Source organism: Coregonus clupeaformis, unplaced genomic scaffold, assembly GCF_020615455.1.
Source record: "Coregonus clupeaformis isolate EN_2021a unplaced genomic scaffold, ASM2061545v1 scaf0467, whole genome shotgun sequence".
In the NCBI taxonomy this organism is placed as follows: domain Eukaryota; kingdom Metazoa; phylum Chordata; class Actinopteri; order Salmoniformes; family Salmonidae; genus Coregonus; species Coregonus clupeaformis.
In genome coordinates, this window is record NW_025533922.1 from 102,414 (window position 1) to 120,765 (window position 18,352).

The 18,352-nt window shown below is 43.2% G+C and overlaps 2 protein-coding genes across 2 annotated transcripts in view; one reads left to right on the forward strand and one right to left on the reverse strand.

Moving 5' to 3' along the window:
• Positions 1 to 3,690, reverse strand: part of arhgap10 (Rho GTPase activating protein 10) — a 60,910-nt gene extending 57,220 nt beyond the window's left edge. Inside the window, exon 1 of the mRNA XM_041843292.2 lies at positions 2,995 to 3,690. Coding sequence (XP_041699226.2) covers positions 2,995 to 3,148 — 154 coding nt within the window. The 5' untranslated portion in view covers positions 3,149 to 3,690. The remainder of the gene's footprint in view (positions 1 to 2,994) is intronic.
• A 1,247-nt stretch (positions 3,691 to 4,937) lies between these two features.
• LOC121536013 (protein arginine N-methyltransferase 9) lies at positions 4,938 to 17,166 on the forward strand. The gene is given in 33 exon segments (XM_045215526.1): positions 4,938 to 4,994; positions 5,465 to 5,518; positions 5,521 to 5,597; positions 5,600 to 5,674; positions 6,310 to 6,388; positions 6,391 to 6,478; positions 6,747 to 6,780; positions 6,782 to 6,813; positions 6,815 to 6,887; positions 6,889 to 6,928; positions 6,931 to 6,985; positions 7,418 to 7,436; positions 7,438 to 7,464; positions 7,466 to 7,587; positions 8,028 to 8,130; positions 8,844 to 8,960; positions 9,255 to 9,365; positions 9,367 to 9,444; positions 9,705 to 9,862; positions 9,864 to 9,886; positions 12,149 to 12,197; positions 12,199 to 12,454; positions 12,456 to 12,557; positions 12,559 to 12,615; positions 12,617 to 12,804; positions 12,806 to 12,892; positions 13,149 to 13,191; positions 13,194 to 13,301; positions 16,532 to 16,620; positions 16,622 to 16,654; positions 16,907 to 17,079; positions 17,082 to 17,123; positions 17,126 to 17,166. Coding segments are annotated over 32 exon segments (2,631 nt in total). The 5' UTR covers positions 4,938 to 4,994; positions 5,465 to 5,466.
• Positions 17,167 to 18,352: the final 1,186 nt, after the last annotated feature.

An 18,352-nucleotide genomic window follows, 5' to 3' on the forward strand; every position in this document is an offset into this window, starting at 1 on the left:
ACGCCCTTATCCAGAGTGAATTACAGGAGCAATTAGGGTTAAGTGCCTTTCTCAACGGGACATTTACAGATTTTTCACCTAGTTGGCTCGGGGATTCAAACCAGCAACCTTTTGGTTACTGGCCTAACGCCCTTAACCGCTAGGCTACCTGCTGCTGTTTTGCTCTGTCTCTTGGCAGTTGAGTAATGTCAGAATGATTTGGTAGACATCTACAACACTAATACCCTTACCGATTTCTGTTCAGTTCCATGAAATGAACACAGTAGCCTATTCACTGATTTGACATTCTAAAGGGGTTGTCATCAAGTAGGATATTAAATCTGCTCTGCTTGTGGTCTTTGGTCTCAACAAAGGTCTTCAAAAGAAGGCCTGTTACTAGGGTCCTATTCGGAATCACGGAATCCAGACATTAAAACGGATTTCAACAATATTAAAACATGTATTGAACTTAGTTGGAAATCAACTAAATGTACTGAACTTATTAGAAAATTAATTAATTTGCCCAAGTTAATAATAAGTCATGAACAAAATGAATCAGTGCGTTGTATTTCTCTGCAACTTTCTGTGCATGTCTACACTGTGTAGCCATTGGCGATGAAGCTAATTATAACAGTCTTCTGGTAGAGATGGAAAGACTTTCCCAAAAACCTTTTCAATTACATGTTAACTAAAAAGTAGCCTATGCCTACCTGGCAGAATGATATCATGATTATTTGCATCAATCCAGTGGCCATTTGTTTAGCAAATTCTGCAATCACGAGGGCTACAGAAACATCACTAACCAAAAATATTCTCTGGCTGGTGCTCACTTGCATTACAAGGGTAACTACACCAAATAATATCGAAATTTCTTAAATTTTTCCCAGACCTCAAAAGTAGTCTCTTGTTGTGGTTTAAGCATTGTTGTAGACTTATAACATCCAATTTTGTTATTTTTCAATCAAAATAAATATTTATTTAAGTGTGATTTTTTTGAGCAAAAACTGGGAAAGCGGAAACCTGGATAAAAAAAACTGAGAAAAAAAAACTGATTTTATAGGGCCCGATGTTACCAGCAAAACATAGTCCCACTTCAACACAATGCCTGCCATAAATACATCCACTGAGCCCCCTGCAGAGAGCCAGCCTAGCAGGGTGATGCTCCATGTGGAGGCCAATGGTGTGTGCTGCCTGCCTGACACCTTTCTATTCTAGAACCTTCAATTCTTTGGAATAACAATAGACCTAGGGTACATCAAATATATGTTATTGTTACAGTTGTGAAGTGCAGCAGCAGGGCTCTCAGATGTCATCCCTCCTGCCTAAATACACAACTATGTTTATTTTCTTACAGTGGCAGTGTGGCCTACTACAAATTAACCTCTGAAACACTATTTTTAGTCCAATGCACGGAAGGTTAAGAAGTTGACCTATTCAGGCTGCATCACGGATTGTAGTGAACCGACGAAATCAACACTTAACAAGCTCATCACTGGCTTCTAATGAGACCAGTAGAGTACCAGTTACACTAGGAAGGGACAATCAATTGTCAAAGCAAGCAAGCAAGCAATCTCTCCTGGTCTGAACAACTAATTGTGTGGGCAACCTACTGCTACACTACTCTGCATTGTATTAAAGCTCACATGCAACGTGAATAACAGAGGTGGTTCTATTCCAAACAGTCTGTCTGAGGCTGCCCCAGAGGGTTCCGCTGCACATGCTGGTTCCTGATAACTCCCAAAATGGCCTGCAAAACAGAGAGGCCCGTCTGTGAAAGTCACATGTTACTCCTTATTTTTAGAAATATTCTGTCTCGTCACTGGCTTTTCCAAGTGGAACATTCAATCTCTCTTTGCACCTGGAAAAGGAGAGATGAAAGTACTTCCGTGCTTTTTGGAGTGTAATGAAGAACGCATTGGCATGCCTTGCTAGAAATCCTTCATTTAAGAATGACAAGGAAACCTCAGAGGCTTGCAGTGGGCTAAAAGCAGTACGCTAATACAGCAACACAACAGTTGCATACTAACGAAATATAGTTAATCAGCTAACATCAGTGACTAAATGTTTGTTTTAATCAGTTTGTCTGGCAGATATCACTGGTGTCTCTTCAGGGCTTTGTTTCAGAAATGAACAGGTAGCTGATTGCCTCGATTAACCTGTACCGCCCCCCACCTTGACTCGGTACCGGTACGCCTGTATATAGCCTCGTTATTGTTATTTTATGGTGTTACTTTTTACTTTAGTTTATTTAGTAAATATTTTCTTAACTCCATTTCTTGAACTGCGTTGTTGGTTAAGGGCTTGTAAGTAAGCATTTCACGGTAAGGTCTACACCTGTTGTATTCAGCGCATGTGACAAATACAATTAGATTTGACAATACCGGAGTTTACAAGTCACCAGACCAATCTGACAGACCCAACCCACTGGGCTAGAATGCATGGAGATTATTATATTTACCCAGGTGAAGGTGTGTACACAAATCACATGATGACTGTGACTAATGTTTCAACCTTGTCACAAACCCATAAGTAATTTGGATAAGCTATTGCCTCTAAATTATTTCTTCAAGGAAAATACTTTTCATTTTTTCAAAGGACTCCACATGAATCGTGTTTTGGCCTCTAGACAATGCGTGAACGTTAACATCTGGGGATTTTGCAAGTTCATGCACACCAATTGGGCTGACAACAGACCTCACCTGTCAGCAATGCGTTACAGTTTATTGAATAATGAAGGCATTGTTTCCAGAACTGACTACTGGTCCGTGTACAAAATGTTGAACACAGCTGTTTAGGGAAACAAACTTTTGGTAGCTATAAACAAAGTTTAGGGCGATGGATACAGCTGGTTGCAAGCAAAGAGTGAGCCATAACGTTATAACCTTAACCATATAGCTTGCACAGTCCTAGAGGCAAACTTGGAACTGCTTAGGGAGGGACCTGTCAACTAGCTAGTTAGCCAGCAACTCAATATAACCATCCCAGGGCAATAAACTAAACTTCATAAAAACTTACGTTTTGTGGCATTGATGAGATTCTTTCCATCCTTGTAGAGTTCCTTGATAAATCTGTTGGTTTTATCCAACTCGGCCTCGTGCGCCTTTATTTTCTCCCTGAAACCGGGACTGTCCAGGTAGCATTCGCTAAACTCCAACGGGTGTAATCCCATGTCTGTAACGTTAGCTAGTTGTCTAGTTCAGCTAGCTAGCATAAGAAACTGTAAAGCTGCTTTATAAAAACCACGCAATAAATAATTAGCCACCACCAACAAGTTGCTTGGTGTCAAGCGAAACTGAGAAAAGTAACGTTAACCAACTAAAAACTGATTTTTAGGGTGGGCAACTGGCTTGTGCTGTCCTCTAACTTGCTAGCTAGCAAACGTTAGCTACGTTTTGCTAGCTAGTGTTCCCAAATCATAACGTGTTGGCTGACTTGCTAACTACTAGTAGCTAACTACAGCTTATTCACGAAGAAAATTGGCTAGCATGGTACTAGTAGTTGAAAAGGCGTGTGGCATTCCTAAATTAGCAACTGTTTTGTTAGAGCTTGTTTAAGAGTAACAGCAAAGCATTATTTAGGTCGGAAAAACGTATTGTGTCAATCCAAGTTGTAGTCCACGTCGTCCAGTGCAGACATTCAATTGACAGTCGAAATAAAACAATTATCTTTGACAGTAGTAGGCGTGTAGCGCCTCAAGTCCTCCTCCGCGGACGCGGGATAGGGCGTTTATCCCATTGGCTTCCACCCACCTTCTGATTAATTCATACATTGCCCACAATGTAAAATATTTACATTTTCTACAAAATACATACTTATAATATATCTAGCTGGTGTCCGTTTTTTATTATAATATTTCAGACGCTCTAAATTGATTTTCTTAACTCAGAATATCCACAATTTTTACACGTGGAATCATGGAAGACATCTTTGTTCCTACTCGTACTTATTTACACAACGGACATGTGCTGCATTTGTTATTATTCCAAAGACAGTACAGTATAAAGACAGACAGAAACTGCTACTCCAATAGAAATCCCGCTTGTAGGATAGCGACGTTGGCTAGCTAAACCCATGAGTAAAACACGTCATCGGGTCGAACGGTCGTTTCGCGCCGAACTGCGCATGTGCACGCCGTCAAATCAAAGGCACTCCTTCGATATAAAGTTGTTTTTGACGAAAATGAAGACGTGTCAGTCTTTCACGTTCACGAGGTTGGAGTAAACATGTTCAACTACTTGAGACGTCTTGAATCTAGGTTGTGCCTTTAGATGTCGAGAAATTTAACAGCTAAGGAATAATTTTTCACTTCTCTTACTGATTTCTCAAACCCCAAACCCCGACCTGGTCTGTTTTCAAGTACAGAGGAAAGTCGGGGAGGGGAGGACGGCAGGAAGGGACAGAAGAGAGGCTATATTTGCAAGATTAAGGGTGGGACACAGCCAGTTGAATAAGACATTAAGCATGATAGGAAAGCATCCATCAGGAAAGTGTGATTATTGTCAGGAAATAGAGACTGTGGAGCATGTATTGCTACTGTGTGGGCGTATCAGAGGAAATAGAGAGGATGAGGTTGTATGTGGGAGAAGGGGAGACAGGAAATTAGTTTAAAGAGTATATTGAGTAGAACGTCATTAGATATAGTATCACAATTTTTTTGTATTTTTCAAGAGAAACTGGGTTGGCAGGATAGGATTTGATTATCCCTGTCTCTGGCCCCACTCCAGCGTACAGTAGGTTGGCGGTATGCACCATAACGTTGGATGCCAACCGCCGATAAACCCCACTGAAGAAGAAGAAGAAGAAGACCTGGTCTGTTGGTCTGCTTCGTAAGCGTTCCCGGAAGTCTGGCAATGTTGCGCCTCTGGGTTTAGAAACTCTTATTATACCTCACTGTCAGTGGTCTTCAGCCAGCGGCGCTATCAGATGTTGCTACCTCTACATTTGATACTGTTATTGTCTCATCGTTTATAACGTTACTGTTGTATTTAAATGTATGATTTTGTGATGCATATATAGTAAGTCATCAACATCACTGAAAATGAAGTTTACGCCTATCGTCCGCTGGCCATATTTAGCTAGCTAGTTACCAACATACAGTAAAGTAGCTAATTAAGTTAGCTAGCTAACGTTAGCGACTCGTTTTGAAAATAATACCTAGTAACGTTAGTTAGCGATATTGCATGATGAACACAACACTGCTAGTTAGCTACTTGTGTCATTTGATGTAGTTAGTATGTGTGGCATTTTGAACCAATAGGCTAGACTTGTGTAACGTTAGCTTGCTAGCTCTGTATTGTGGTTACAACCAAAATATCTGCTGCACACTTTTACAACCACAGCAACACATTGATAATGACATTGTAGCTAGTTATGTAATTATCAAACTAAACCGCTCATCAGTGATGATGAATGTTGTGTGGCTATGTCTTTGTTTGTGTTTGCTGTGTGTTCCTAACATATGTGGTCTCCTATCTCCCTGTGTGATGAATGCCCAACGCCAGCACCAGGCCTAAGCGGGGCAGACGGAACCGTCGGGCGCCCAGGAGGACCCTGCCAGGAATGAACTAGTGTCTAGGTCACTGGAGAGTGCCCAGCAGTGTCTATTCAACCAAGACTACGTGGGACTGCCTTCGTCCACTACCCCCTTCTCGTCCTCAACCTGGCTCCTGTGCTGAAGGACTTTGCGCAGTGTGGAGTAGCAAAGGAAAGCCTGTAGGCCAGGGTCTCGACACCGGTTCCTGGAGTGCTACCCTCCTGTAGGTTTCACGCCAACCCAGTTGTAACTAATCTGATTCGGTTTATCAACCAGCTAATTATTAGAATCGGTGCGCTAGATTAGGGTTGGAGTGAACCTACAGAGACTGTAGCTCTCAGAACAGGGTTGGAGACCCTGCTGTAGGCTATACACCATTCAGCCTGTCTGACAATTGACATTCCCTTTGAACTTTAGGATTTGTTTTATTCAATATTTTTTGTCACATACACCAGATGGGTGCAGTGAAATTTGTTATTTTACAGGGGTCAGCCTTAGTAGTATGGGTGCCCCTGGAGCAAATTAGGGTTAAGTGCCTTGCTCAAGGGCCACATCAACGAGACTTCTAACCTCTCGGGTTTCAAACCAACGACTTTTCGGTTACTGGCCCAACGCTCTAACCGCTTAGGCAACCTTTCATTTGAAGTTGACGTGTGTTTCTCTTTACATTACAATATAAATGTCTGTACCACTGAAGGGAAAAAGACAAGTGATGTCATTCTTAGATGAAAGCTAGTCTAATACATCACCAACAAAGTTTTTTAGTAATGTGTGTGTTTTTGTGTGTGTGTTTTCAGGAGTCATTTAGGTTCACTCTGTTCAAATGGGGCAGATGAGTCCTCGACTCTCTGGGGCGCATCCAGGACCTGTTTGACTGCTAGAACAGGCTCTGGAGCTCTTCCCTACTGATGAGGTCATCATCAACAGCATGGGTGAACACCTGTTCAGGGTAGCCCTCACTCAACAGTCTGACCGGTGTCTTACATGTATTGTCTGTAGGCTTGGGAAGACTTTACTAGTCAGTTATTGTGGGGCATTGTACCTTAGAATATGCTTGCACAGGATCAATAATAGTTATCTTTTCTTTAATGTCTGCCAATAAATTGTTTGTTTGGGCATGCAGTGGTGTAAAGTGATTAAACTAGCCAGATAGCGCTATGTCTCTAGTAAATGTGTCACAATATTCTTAGATTGCTCACAATTGTTCCATTCCGATCTTCCATGCACGCTCCAGAATGGGATTCGTGACCGAGGCCGCTGGTCATTTCCCACAAGGCCCTGAAGCTAAAGCCGGACTACCCAGGCCAAGGAGAACTTCTACCGCGTCGCCAACTGGCTGGTGGAGCGCTGGCACTTCCTGATGCTCAACGACCGCAAAGAGGAACCACGGGTACCAGCAGGCCATCCAGAAGGCTGTGGAGGAGGCTGCAACACTGTGTTGGGGATATAGGCACACAGGGACCGTATCCTCGGGTGAGATTTCTTTCTGCCTATTACTGTGAAAGGGATAGTTCATCCAAATGCCAAAATTACATGTTGCTTTCCATACCCTGCAAGCGGTCTTTGGGACATTTGTGCCGCAAATGCTAAAACGGTGCATTTGGAAACAGTGCCAGCCACAACCAACACGCTCATACCTTGTACATTCCTCAGGGTGGAAACCGATGTCATTTTGTAATTTAGGTGAACTATCCTTTTAAGTGCATCTTTTGTTTTATTACAAAATAAAGAATTAGTTTAAAGTTATACAATCTTAATGGTTAGTATCTAGCCAAGAGAAATCTACACAGCTCTGGGATACACTACGTTTGTGTTAAAACACTGTCATGGCTGTGGTCGTCCATTTCTATTGAATTTGTTAAGCTGCTTGTAATCCTTGTTCCTCTCTGGTCTCTCTATGGACAGAATGTGTGCTAAGAAGACCCGGGGCGGCTGAGGTGTACGCCTGTGAGCGTGTCCAAGACCATGTACGAGCTGGCCTCCGAGGTGGTCACCGCTAACGGAATGAACGGACGCATCAAGATCCTCCATATGAAGTCGCTGGAGATGGAAGTGCCTAAAGACATCCCTAAGAGGTGACCTTCTCCTTGTGGGCCCCTGGACAAGAAAGCCTAGTCCTGGCTAAAAAGACAAGACCTCTCCAAATGGCACACAAAATTGTCCAAAACTTTAACTCTATGTCAGGACAACCGAGTCATGCCCATTTTCCGAAAATGTCTGAAACCCTACTTCTATAAAGAGTATCATAAAGCTACCCCCATAATGCACTTGTCTTTTCCTACCAGCACTGACTATGCTGATAACTACTTTTGTTGAGGGAAAATATACTTGCTAAGATTGATGTGTTGTCTCACCTACCTTACTTTAAGACGAATGCACTAATGTAAGTGGCTCTGGATAAGAGCGTCTATCTAAATGACTAAAATGTAAGCTGTGTCCTGGAACCGTCCCTATTTGGCCTCCTTTAATGTTTGTGGCGTGTTGTCCGTTTGTGTGATGTTTTTTTCTGTGGTAGGGTATCGCTGGTTGTCACGGAGACTGTGGATGCTGGCCTATTTGGTGAGGGCATTATAGAGAGCCTTATACACGCCTGGAATCATCTGCTTTTGCCTCCACAGGTAATTAACTAGCATAGGCAGCCATGTTCAGGATTTATTTTATGTTCATATAGAGTTTCTCACTGTAATGAATACAAGCCACCCTTTAGTGCAAGTCTGAAACCGTTACCATGATTAGGAAGTAACATGTATTGATTATTTATTTCCCAACACTTTCGCATAACATTTTCAGTTTCATCACAACAGTGGATTTAGATTCAAGTTATGTTCATGTTTTTCATTCATTTAACAGGATTGGCTGTCTCAATTCAACACAAGTGATCGTAAAGGAATCTTCAAAAGAGGCTTTACCTATATTTTTGTATCACAATGATAAAACATGATTATGAAGCATCAATCCTTTTAGTGTTAAATGTCCTTTATCCAGCCAATCTAATGTTCTCCTGTTTATTGGCAAAGAGATTAATCCAAAATAATTTAAGGTTACAGTAGGAGAAGCTACAGTGGAACCAACCAACCACCTTCCTCAATATTATAATGCAGCCAATATAAGTCAACAGTGCCATCTATGGTCTCAATGCGAAACTACATTTCAGGTTAAAAACAAATATGAAAGGATAGATGAAAATCCTTTATATAAAGATTCCCCTACAGACAAGTGCATTTAGCAAACATATACTATAAATTGCAACAACAAATAAAATCGTATTATAGCTAAGTTAATGGAAGGAGGGCCTGATCTATGAACACGGAAGGTGCTCCTTCCACTGCAGAGTACCCAGGACCCATCCACGCCTCCATCCCAAACAGGCCGGGTCATCCCTGCGGAGCCACTGTGTTTGGGATGGCTGTCCAGATGCCTGGAGATCCGCCGCCATCACAGGTGACCTGTCCTTCTGGTGTTAATCAAGATAACCAAAGTCCAGTCAGACATTGTTGTTCTTCAATGACGGATTTAGTTATATTATTTTGCCAAGCACATCAATGCCTCAGCATGGAGAACGGCCCAAACCCAGCAATGTTCAGCTTTCGTGTCCTTATCTGTCGGAATATTTCATTGTGCGACATGGGACAACAGCTGAAGGCCATATGTCCCTGGAGGTAGTATGTGTTTGTGTGTGTGGGTAAACAGACACCGGTGTTAATATTAATGTCATACACCATTTATAACTATGTGCCTGCAGGCTATGTTGTCTGGGGTGGGGGGCCTGGCCATGGCTGCAGCCGGAGAGCTCCACAGCCCAGTAAGCTGCAGCTCAGAGGATGACTCCACGGAGCCCTACACCACAGAGAGATCTGAGCAGGCTGCCTGGGAGGCTACACCCCCTCACTGAACCCTTCAATGCCCTGGACATAGACTTCAACAACGTACAGGTCAGCGGCAGTATAGCTTCTTCATATATACATAGATAACATTTAAACCAGAAATCTCTACGGGGAATCTACTGAACTATTAGTTATCATCAACAGCTACGATGTACAGCCTCACAGTGGCATTGCTGTGTGTAGATTCTGTATAATGATAACATAACAATATCTTGTATGTCAAGAGCCTAGCTAGCGTGAGATTTGGCTATGGGTTCCAAGTATACAGGAGCAGCGATTCTAATTATGCTATGCTAACTGTGCCCCAGGAGCTGGAGGGTCTGTGCTCCAGGGAGGTGAGCCGGGTGCGTCTACCCGTAACTGGGGAGGGTCTGCTAGGCATTTCTGTTGTGTGGTTCCAGCTCCACCTGGATCAGAGAGCAGCCTGTCCACCGGACCCTATGGAGGACACTTGCTGGAGCAGGCCATCTACCTGTTCAAACACCACACAGTAAGATCATTTATATCGGACATGTATGTACACTGCGTGTACAAAACATTAGCAACACCTTCCTAATATTGAGTTCCGCCCCCTTTTGCCCTCAGAACAGCCTCAGTTCGTCGGGGCATGGACTCTACAAGTTGTCGAAAGCGTTCCACAGGGATGCTGGCCCATGTTGACTCCAATTTTTCCCAAAGTTGTGTCAAGTTGGCTGGATGTCCTTTGGGTGGTGGACCATTCTTGATACTGTTGAGTGTGAAAAATCCAGCAGCGTTGCAGTTCTTGACACACTCAAACCGGTGTGCCTGGCACCTACTGCCATACCCCATTCAAAGGCACTTGAATCTTTTGTCTTGCCCATTCACCCTCTGAATGGCACACATACCTAATGCCTGTCTCAGGCTTTAAAAAAATCATTCTTTAACCTGTCTCCATGATCATCTACGCACAGTTGAAGTGGATTTAACAAGTGACATCAATAAGGGATCATAGCTTTTACTTGGATTCACCCTGGTCAATCTGTCATGGAAAAAGAAACGAGTGTTTTGTAATGTTTTGTCCACTCAGTGTATATACACATGCAGTGAGGTAGTATATTTAGACAACTGCACGACTCCTCTGTAGGGTAAAGATATAGTGTTGCTGTATGTATAGAGCATTATATGTTTAAACATCTCTACATTGAGAGCCCTTTAATCATACAGTAGAGATGCACATAATGCACTGCCCTAACTCTGAATTCTCCACCAGAAATCCACTCAGCACAGCTATACAGTAATACTTACATGGTATTACCGTATAAATTACACATATTACATACTGTACATAATATATAAAAATGGTGTTCTTGCCTATTCCACTGTAATATTTGTCCCCTTCTGATGTGTGTGTATATGTTTGCAATGCAATTCCACATTCTGTCAAACAGGGCAGTAGGCTTTACATATTGAAGAAACCCATTCCTTTGAAGACATTAGGCAATGACTGAAGTCAACGTGCAGTCTACACATCTAACCTCAAAGGCTGTTATTAGTTGACACGGTTTGCCTAGCTTGATTCCATGACCATTCAAATGGATTGAATGTATTATCATAAATAGGCTTCGGCCGTTGTCGACAAACAATTCTGTACTCCTTTACCCTGTCAGGCTGTTGTGCTCACTTTCGGACTAGAACAACTAAGTGAGAGTTGTAGTGTTGACATTGAGATGCATCATCATTCAGCTACAGGCTCAGTTTCTCTGTGCAGCAGTGTAGCTTTAATTGACAGGGGCAGCGTCACAGGGACCAGCCAGACGCCATCCCCACCACCCTTTTCCCGGTGATCATCGACATCCATTTCCCGGCCGCCGTGGCGAGACAGACGGAGTGCACGAGGATCGCCTGTGACACTCTTTAGTGTTCATGAATCTCTTATAGGATATAAATATGTATTTTCCCCAAACGCCCCCTATTAGCGACAAACCACATGCTGACGTGATGACACAAACAGATGTTATTCCTACAGCGCTCTCTCTCTCTCTCTGTGCCTCCCTCCCTCCTGAATCTCATTTCCCTCGTTCCCCTGCTCCTACCCCTCTCTTCCTCTCTCTCCCTCTTTCTTTTTGTGCAGTGGCAACGTCTGTTCCATGCCAGTTCTGTTTACTTGTTGTTGTGGTTCATGAATAAGCAGTTATATGCGCAACAAGGTCTTATAAAAAGAAAAGAAATCAACTTGTTAAGATATGCCAAGAATTTATCGTGTTCGTTTTCTTTGCAATTCTACATGCTTTATTTGTTAGACTAAGGGTCACACCCATCAAAACAAATGTACATACACTGAGTGTACAAGGCATTAGAAATACCTGCTGCTTTTTCCATGACTTGTAGACTGACCAGGTGAATCCAGGTGAAAGCTACTTGATACCTTATTGATGTCACTTGTTAAATCCGCTTCAATCAGTGTAGATGAAGGGAGGAAATAGGTTAAAGAATACTTTTAAAGCCTTGAGACAATTGTGTATGTGTGCCGTTCAGAGAGTGAATGGGCAAGACAAAATATTCAAGTGCTATTCTAGACACAAAAATGTTTGCACGCACTTGACTGTAGAAATTGCTTTGGATAAAGCGTCTGCTAAATGGCATATTAATTAATTAATATTAGACTGTTAATGTATACAATTTTGAGGTATATACCGCGATGAGGTAACTCATTGGATGGTTGTTAATTCAATGTCTATGGGTTTGTATCTGTCCTTATTCAAATGAACCATAAAATGAAATGTCTGGTCAGATTTCCCCCTGAGGCCTGGTGAGCTCATCGTGGAGATCTCCTGCCGGGACCTACCTGAGACTCTGCAGCGTTGCCGTAGCGCGGAGCGGACGAGTTCCGTCCTAGGCGACTGTCTGGATCCCAGACCAACCTAGAAACAACCCAGGCCGTGGCAATCCCAGAAAGCCAAGCCTGAGCATGAGGCAGAACTGTGCAGCGCTAGCCTGCCTCGGGACAGAGCAGAGCAGTGGACCTAGAGACTACACCATGCTGGAGTGTGCTGAAATGGCCTCCTCAACAACCAGCCCTACCGATAGTTTCCGCAGGAGCTTTTGCTAAACTCATCACCAACCTGAGGACTCGTTCGGTCCAGGGTCCCAGCCAGGGTGAAGGGTTAGCGGTCATGCCTCTCACTGACCCTCCCAGTGGCCCCTATGGACCCTGGTCCCGACCCCTTCTACGTGCTGGACGTGTCTGAGGGCTTCTCCTGTTCTCTCCCTCATGGCAGCCAGTCAGGGCCAGGTGAAGGCATATAGTTCGGTGAGAAGACCCAGCACCAGGGCGGTGCTCAGGAGGCTGGCCAAGGCCAGCGGTGTCCCAGAGGGAGGCTCTCGAGTTCTGGCTGGGCAGGTGGAGGATGAGCAGGCGGTGCTCCAGAGACCCTCAAGGAGAAGCTGTGGGCGCCATCATATTAGACTGTGTGGAGACCTGTGGCTTAGTCAGGCAGAAGCTGATGGAGAAAGCCACTGGCCAGGTAGAGACGATGTAGCAAGCGCTGCTGGCAAAGGTAGGTTTGGTAGTAACAGGGTAGTATGTATAACGTGCTGGGGGAGATTTGATAGTGTTTTAGGAATGAGGTGGGATTGATCATATCTCGAATGTTGATATTAATCTTCAGTGTTATCATATTGGGAAAAATGAAAATAGACTATTTGGGTTTTGAAGAATATGTCCCTTTTTGTATGTTTTTATTATTGTCAGCAATTGTTTTGATTGTTTGGTTGGGATCCATCCATGGCAGGTGCCTGTTGGAGGGCGGCGGTCAGATCTTCCCAGAGAGGATTGTGTTGTCACGGGATTATGGTGGAGTCCTGACAGCCTGCTGCTTAAGAGTGCTGTCCAGGGCAGGAGGCCTACACTGGGCTTCATCGCCCCGTTCATCAACCAGTTCACTGTGAGTTATTGACAACTGCCCAGATTCACTGCATCGTACTGTATCTCCCCACCTGTCTTGAATATGTCGTCACTAGGGCCTGAGGTTTTAATGATATAGTTAAGCAATAAGGCCCAGGGGTGTGGTATATGGCCAAGGGTGTTCTTATGCCACTGACGCCAGCACAGAGTGCCTGGATACAGGCCCTTAGCTGTGAGTATTGTGGTCATATACTGAAGCAACTAGGTGCCAAATTGCTATTATAAACTGGTTACCAACGTGAGTAGAGCAGTAAAAATAAATGCTTTGTCATACCCGTGGTATACGGTCTGATATACCATGGCTGTCAGCCAATCAGCATTCAGGGCTCGAACCACCCAGTTTATAGTTATATGCTCTTTCCATGACATAGGTGAACAGGTGAATCCAGGTGAAAGCTATGATCCCGTATTGATGTCACTTGTTAAATCCTCTTAAATCAGTGTAGATGAAGTGGAGGAGACAGGTTCAAGAAGGATTTTTTAAAAGGGCCTTGAGACAATTGAGGGCGTGGATTGTGTATGTGTGCCATTCAGAGGGTGAATGGAGCGAGACAAGATCCCTGAATGCTTTCGACACCTTGTAGGTCCATGCCGGCAATTTAGTCTGTTCTGAGGGCAAAAGTGGTGCAACTCAATATTAGGAAGGTGTTCCTAATGTTTTATACACTCAGTGTGTATATATAAATAGATATAGATAGAGATGTATGCCCCAGGAAGATTATTATTACTACTATTCACTACATTGTTGGAAAGAGCTCTTAAGGTACGAATGTCACTGTACTGTTTCACACCCGTTGTATCCTGTGCATGTGGCGGATAAACGTTGAAACATGAAGATAAAGGAAACGCGTGAGTAAGCCAGGGATACAAAGTATATTGGAAGCAGGTGCTTCCGCGCAGATGTGGTTCCTGAGTTAATTAAGCAATTAACCTCCCATTATGCTTAGGAGTCATGTATTAAAATGCCCGGTTGCCCATTATTTTGTCTACCACGATTTAGAAGAAATCTCGAAGTGACTTTGAAAGAGGTCTCAAAAAGTGCGTTTTACAGGCAGCCCAAATTTTGATATTTTTCACTGTGGTCTTTTGACCAATCACATCAGATCTTTTACAGAACTGATCTGATTGTCAAAAGACCAATTGATGAAAGAAAATATATCAGAGTAGCTGCCTGTCCTTCTGGCAAAGGAGCATAGAGTTTTACAGTGTGTGTGTGTGTGTGTGTGTGTCTCAGTCACCAGATCGCAACCCAATTGAACATTTATGGGAGATTCTGAAGCGGCACCTGAGACAGCATTTCAACAAAACACCAAATTATGGAATTTCTCCATATACTTGTAGAACCCTATGCCAAGGCGCATTGAAGCTGTTCTGGGGGCTCGTGGTGTCCCAATGGCCTATTAAGATTGACTGATAACTCAAACTGTTCTTCCACTGCTCTGTCGTTCGCTACATACTTTAGTCTGAGACTGCCATCATTGAAGTTGTTTTGTGATGATGAGGAGTATGAGGCGTTGTACAAAACAATGTCATTAGCGGGATTAAGTCATCTCTAACCAATCAGAGTATCAAAGCCAATGGCGAATTTTCCAGCTGCGCTTTACCCGTGTGTTCTGGCCAATCGAAGCGGTTAGGAATGTCATTTGCGTTCTAAGAAATCGTCAGGTAAATCCGGACTCATTGCGGAGAAAAAACAAGCGTCCGCGGCGTGGCGTAGCGTTTGTAGTTAAAGGAGTTTGTGTAGCCAGGCAACTATTAAGACACTTTATGTTGGTGTTTTATCCAAAGCGATTTAGTCATGCGTGCATTTTTTAAAATGTATGGGTGGTCCTGGGAATGTAATCACTATCCTGCCGTTGCAAGCGCCATGCTCTATTAACTGAGCTACAGAGGACCCAGTCCAGCTCACATTGTCAGGAAAACCTCCTGGCTCTAGCCACACTTCCCAGCTCTATGGACATGCACTATACTCTGATAACTAACTAAGTCGTATAGTACATTTACTTTACTATGGATTGGGGAAAAGTATGGTCAACTCAAAAGTTCATTCTGCGTGACACAACTCCCAAACCTTTCTCCTCAACATGTCTCTCCTCTCTAGCCCCTCATATCTGGTATTCCCTCTCATGTCACTGATGCAATAGTCATAGTATTGACAGCTGGCTCAATGTTGTTTGTGTCTTGGCGTCATTCTTCACAGTTCAAAGGACAGGCTCCTGAGACACCAACATGGTGCCTGAGGGTTGTAACATCTTGACTCAAGATGGCTGCTGACATATAATGACAAACCCCCCCCCCAAAAAAAAATATTCTGGCGAAAGCTAAACTTTTTTTTCTTATAGTTTATTTCGCAGTACTGTTAGTGGCTCTTGGTCTGCCGTATTGCAGTTGAGCTCAAGTGAACCAATTTGAAAGGGCACAATACATTTAAACTGACCTTTTACTGTGCTTTTTCTTTATCATTATATGAAGGATTATTGTTGGATTTTAAAAACCCATTTTGCCTTGCAATGCAACCTCCTCGTTGGGGCGTCTCATGTTTTTCTTTAATCTAGCTTTCCGTCCGTATTACGGGGAGCTGAGAAATCCCTTTTAAGTTGTCCTTCTTTTTCGGTGTCTTGTTGGCGCTCAAATTTTCGGTGTTGGCTTTCCCGGGCCAACAGTTTGTTTAAACAGATGTTGTCTTTGAAGAAACTCAGACAAAGGGCACGCCATTTTCTAAGCGCGACATCACACAGGGAAAAGCATTCACACGGCTTCACGTAAGGTTTCATTCCTACCTGGATCCATCAGTAAGCATGACATCACAAGCGAGCTGTGGTGACACTGGGGAGCTGTGACAGGGAGGAGGACGCATTCTTTTGTTCTCTGTGACCCAGTGACACTCCCGGCTCTGTCGCTTGAGCCAGAACACTCCTCCTGCTTTCTAGGTATTTCTAAGGTTGGAGATTGTTAAATACACCTGACAACTAATGGAGACAATTAATGGAATTAGTTGACCAGCTGAATCAGGTGTGCTAGTTCTTGAATAGATCAAATAAGTTAAACTAGCTGGAGAGGGTTTGGGAAACACTGGAAATAGACCTATATGGACTCTCTTGTCATTCTGTTAAGGGTTAAATGAGTCTCAGATGTAGGGTTTTATAGATGTCCGCTGGTCAACATCTATACTAATATATTACTGCTTGATATGATCTCTCTCCTTCCTAGGTTCCAGTACATGTGTTTCTGGACTTGTCCACTCTGCAGTGTAGACATCTCAGTGACTCTGTAGAACTCTTTATCCTGGACCTCATGAATGCACGCCAACTATACCAACAGAGGCGTCAAGGTAAAGACACAACCCTCCAGCTTCATTTAGTTATAGATACATTATCAGATATTGTGCAAACGTTCATATTAAAAAAACATTGTAAATGGCACCATTGACTGATTACACATTATACTGAAGATCACACTGTTGCCAGATTCCATGGTAGTATCTGTACTTCCACTGATTTGTGGCCCTGACCATAGAAATACAATGACTGTTTATTGGTGCAATGAGTCCATTTCTATGGCCTGACTCTCTCTCTGTTTATCAGGTCAGGCCAGTGCCTCAGGCAGGGTGACTGCTGTTCCCTTCTGGTACCAGATCCACCTGAGCGAGGAGATCAGCGTGAGCACCTTCAGCCAGGACTCCCACTGGAAGCAGGCTGCCGTGGTGCTGCAGCCCCTGGAGGTGAGGGAGGGGGCTAGGTGCGGCTAGTGCGTCACCCTGCGAGCTCCATCTCCATATCAGCCTGTATAGAGGATGAGGCTGGGAGGCGGGGACTGTGGATTCTGTTAGAGAATCTGCTCAGTGACTGTAAAAAGTAGATGTCTGGTGGCCCATGGACAGTACAAGTCATCTTCATAAATTGTGTTTTCAAAAGGAGGGAGTTGGGATGCTTTTGATTCTTCTGGTATCAATTCCCTCAGTCTTACTGGGAGGATGTGAATGTATCACTATGGATTCTATACTATGAGTGTGAACTGCATACTTGTCGAGGAGGGGAAGGGATTGGTGGACTACGGATTCTCCGGAAGCGTCAGCTCTAAAACGACCCTACAAGGTCTACAATAGCTTCTGTCTCAATATACCTCAGGACTTTCACAAATACATTTTGATGTTTATGATATACTTATCATGGGACGTTTTGGTCTTCAGTGTGTTCATAATCTTGTTTTGGAATAGCGTCTCTTTGATTATGGTTGCAGTCATATAAAAATATATATTCTATCAGCACTTACCAAAAAATACTCATTAGCGATCAAAGAAAATCATAATGAACATACAAGGGTCTTGGTGTCATCTCAACAGCATTGTGTCAATTCACCTCACTGGCCTTCAACAAAAACCCAGCAGCCACATTGAATTGAATTGAATTTATTGGAGAGGTGAATGTTTTTGGAACCTTGAGTTGAACTCAAAGACAAATGTGCTGACATGTTTGATGTAATTACTTCCCTCTGAAGGTTAATGCTTTGTGACAAACATTGTCAGGTAAGGCAATAGCTGCACACACTTGACACACATTCCTGATAGGAAGAAATGCTACTAATGGATGACAATGAAACAAGTAAAGACTGAAATCAATCCCTTTCTAATCAATCACAACTAATATCCCTGAAGTGCTAACATACCAGTCAAGTTTAAAACAGAAATTAGAATGGGAAGAAATGTCAGATACATTGTTACCACAATGTACAGTGGGGAGAACAAGTATTTGATACACTGCGATTTTGCAGGTCTTCCTACTTACAAAGCATGTAGGAGTCTGTAATTTTTTTTATCATGAAATTACCTTCAACTGTGAGAGACGGAACCTAAAAACAAAAATCCAGAAAATCACATTATGATTTTTTAAGTAAATAAGTTGCAATTTATTACATGACGCAAGTATTTGATCTCCTACCAACCAGTAAGAATTCCGGCTATCACAGACCTGTTAGTTTTTTCTTTAAAAAGCCCTCCTGTTCTCCTCAATACCTGTGTGCTGCACCTGTTTG